Below are 1,493 nucleotides of genomic sequence, written 5' to 3'. Positions count from 1 at the left end.
GCCCCGCTCTTTCCCGGAGCCTGGGCGGAGAAGCAGGAAAACTTCCTGGCCTGGGCTCGGGGGCCCTTCTGCTTGCCAACCCTCCAGTCCCGCCTACCGGTGCCCAGCGCTTCCCCACCCCGCCCCCCGCTGCTCCCCCAGTGTCCGCCATGGCCAAAGCCTACGACCACCTCTTCAAGTTGCTGCTGATCGGGGACTCGGGGGTGGGCAAGACTTGTCTGATCATTCGCTTTGCAGAGGACAACTTCAACAACACTTACATCTCCACAATCGGTGAGCCCACGGGCCATGCCCCAGACCACCCCCACCCACCCACCCCCATCCCCGACTCCCCCGTGCCCCTCTCCCCGCAGCGTCCCGAACGGACGAACCACTTGTGGCTCGGGAATGAAGTTCCTCAGCTCCGGTCTCAACCCGTGCCGCCGGCCCATCCCCCTCCCCAGGGCTCTGAAATGGTACCCAGGTCGCTAATTTCTCGGAGACCTGGGCTCACCCTCCGCTGGCGGCCAGCCCCCTCGTTTTCTTGACACCATCTCCTTCCTTAGCCTCCCCAATTCTACGTGAACAACACGTCTCTCTCTCTCTCTCAGCTCTTGTTACCCCACCTACAACTCCCTTCATCCACTCTCCACATTTCCTGTGCCCCTTCCTCGCCTCACATCTGCTTCCCAAGGCCTTTGGAGTAGGCTGCCTCACTCACAGTTTCCCATCTTAACAGGCACGTCCCCGGCTCCCTACCCCTCCATGGAAGTTTGGGGAGGGTGTCCCCTAGGCTGTGACCTTGAATGTGCAGTCCGCATGGTGAGGAGGGTGGCCAGCTAAGGGAGTTTTGGGGTCTCTGAGTCAGCCTGGTGACTCAGCCCCTCCCTGGGGCCATAACAGGCCCGGGGGAGGGGACCCAAGTTTCCAACAAGAACAAAACTGCCTGCTGCCCTCCCCCTCATCCTTCATCTTCTCTGGCCTGGGAAACAAGCCGAGAGAAGACTCGGAGGAGAGTCTCCGGGCAATTCTGGTTAGAAAAGGGAAAGAAAAACACCCCTCTTTCCTAATTCAGTCCCTGGAGCATTCGGATTTAACCTCCGACTGGCGTGGTTCCCAGCTCGACCTCTAGTTAGTTCATAGCCTGGTGCTTGCTTCCATACGTTGTTTGCCTCCCTCTACCCTAGGACCACGAGGGTGGGGGGTAGACAGAGTTAGAGGTTCTATGAAAAAAGGGGGAGACCAAAAAAAGGAAAGGAAAAACCCTGCCATGGAGTCAATGCCGATTCATAGTGGCCCCACAGGACAGGGTAGAGCTGCCCCTGTGGGTTTCCCAGACTGTAACTCTTTACGGGAACAGAAAGCCTCCTCTTTCTCCCCAGGAGCGGTTAGTAGTTTTCAACTGTTGACCATGCAGTTAGTAGCCTGACACGTAACCACTACAAAGGGAAAAGGAATCTAATATTTTGGAGGAAACTGAATTGAAAAGGGTTGTCAAACGGCTGAGTGGACCC

The 1,493-nt window shown here is 57.4% G+C and overlaps 1 protein-coding gene across 1 annotated transcript in view; it reads left to right on the top strand.

Annotated features, from left to right (window-relative positions):
• Positions 1-31: 31 nt before the first annotated feature.
• The window catches only part of RAB13 (RAB13, member RAS oncogene family), a 3,971-nt gene continuing 2,509 nt past the window's right edge, over positions 32-1,493 (top strand). Inside the window, exon 1 of the mRNA XM_045298345.1 lies at positions 32-379. Within this exon, the coding sequence (XP_045154280.1) occupies positions 150-379 (230 nt within the window). The 5' untranslated portion in view covers positions 32-149. The remainder of the gene's footprint in view (positions 380-1,493) is intronic.

This window comes from Echinops telfairi, unplaced genomic scaffold, assembly GCF_000313985.2.
Source record: "Echinops telfairi isolate 266 unplaced genomic scaffold, ASM31398v2 ScPeMD7_7425;HRSCAF=8463, whole genome shotgun sequence".
In the NCBI taxonomy this organism is placed as follows: Eukaryota; Metazoa; Chordata; class Mammalia; order Afrosoricida; family Tenrecidae; genus Echinops; species Echinops telfairi.
This window is presented reverse-complemented; position numbering and strand designations above follow the sequence as displayed.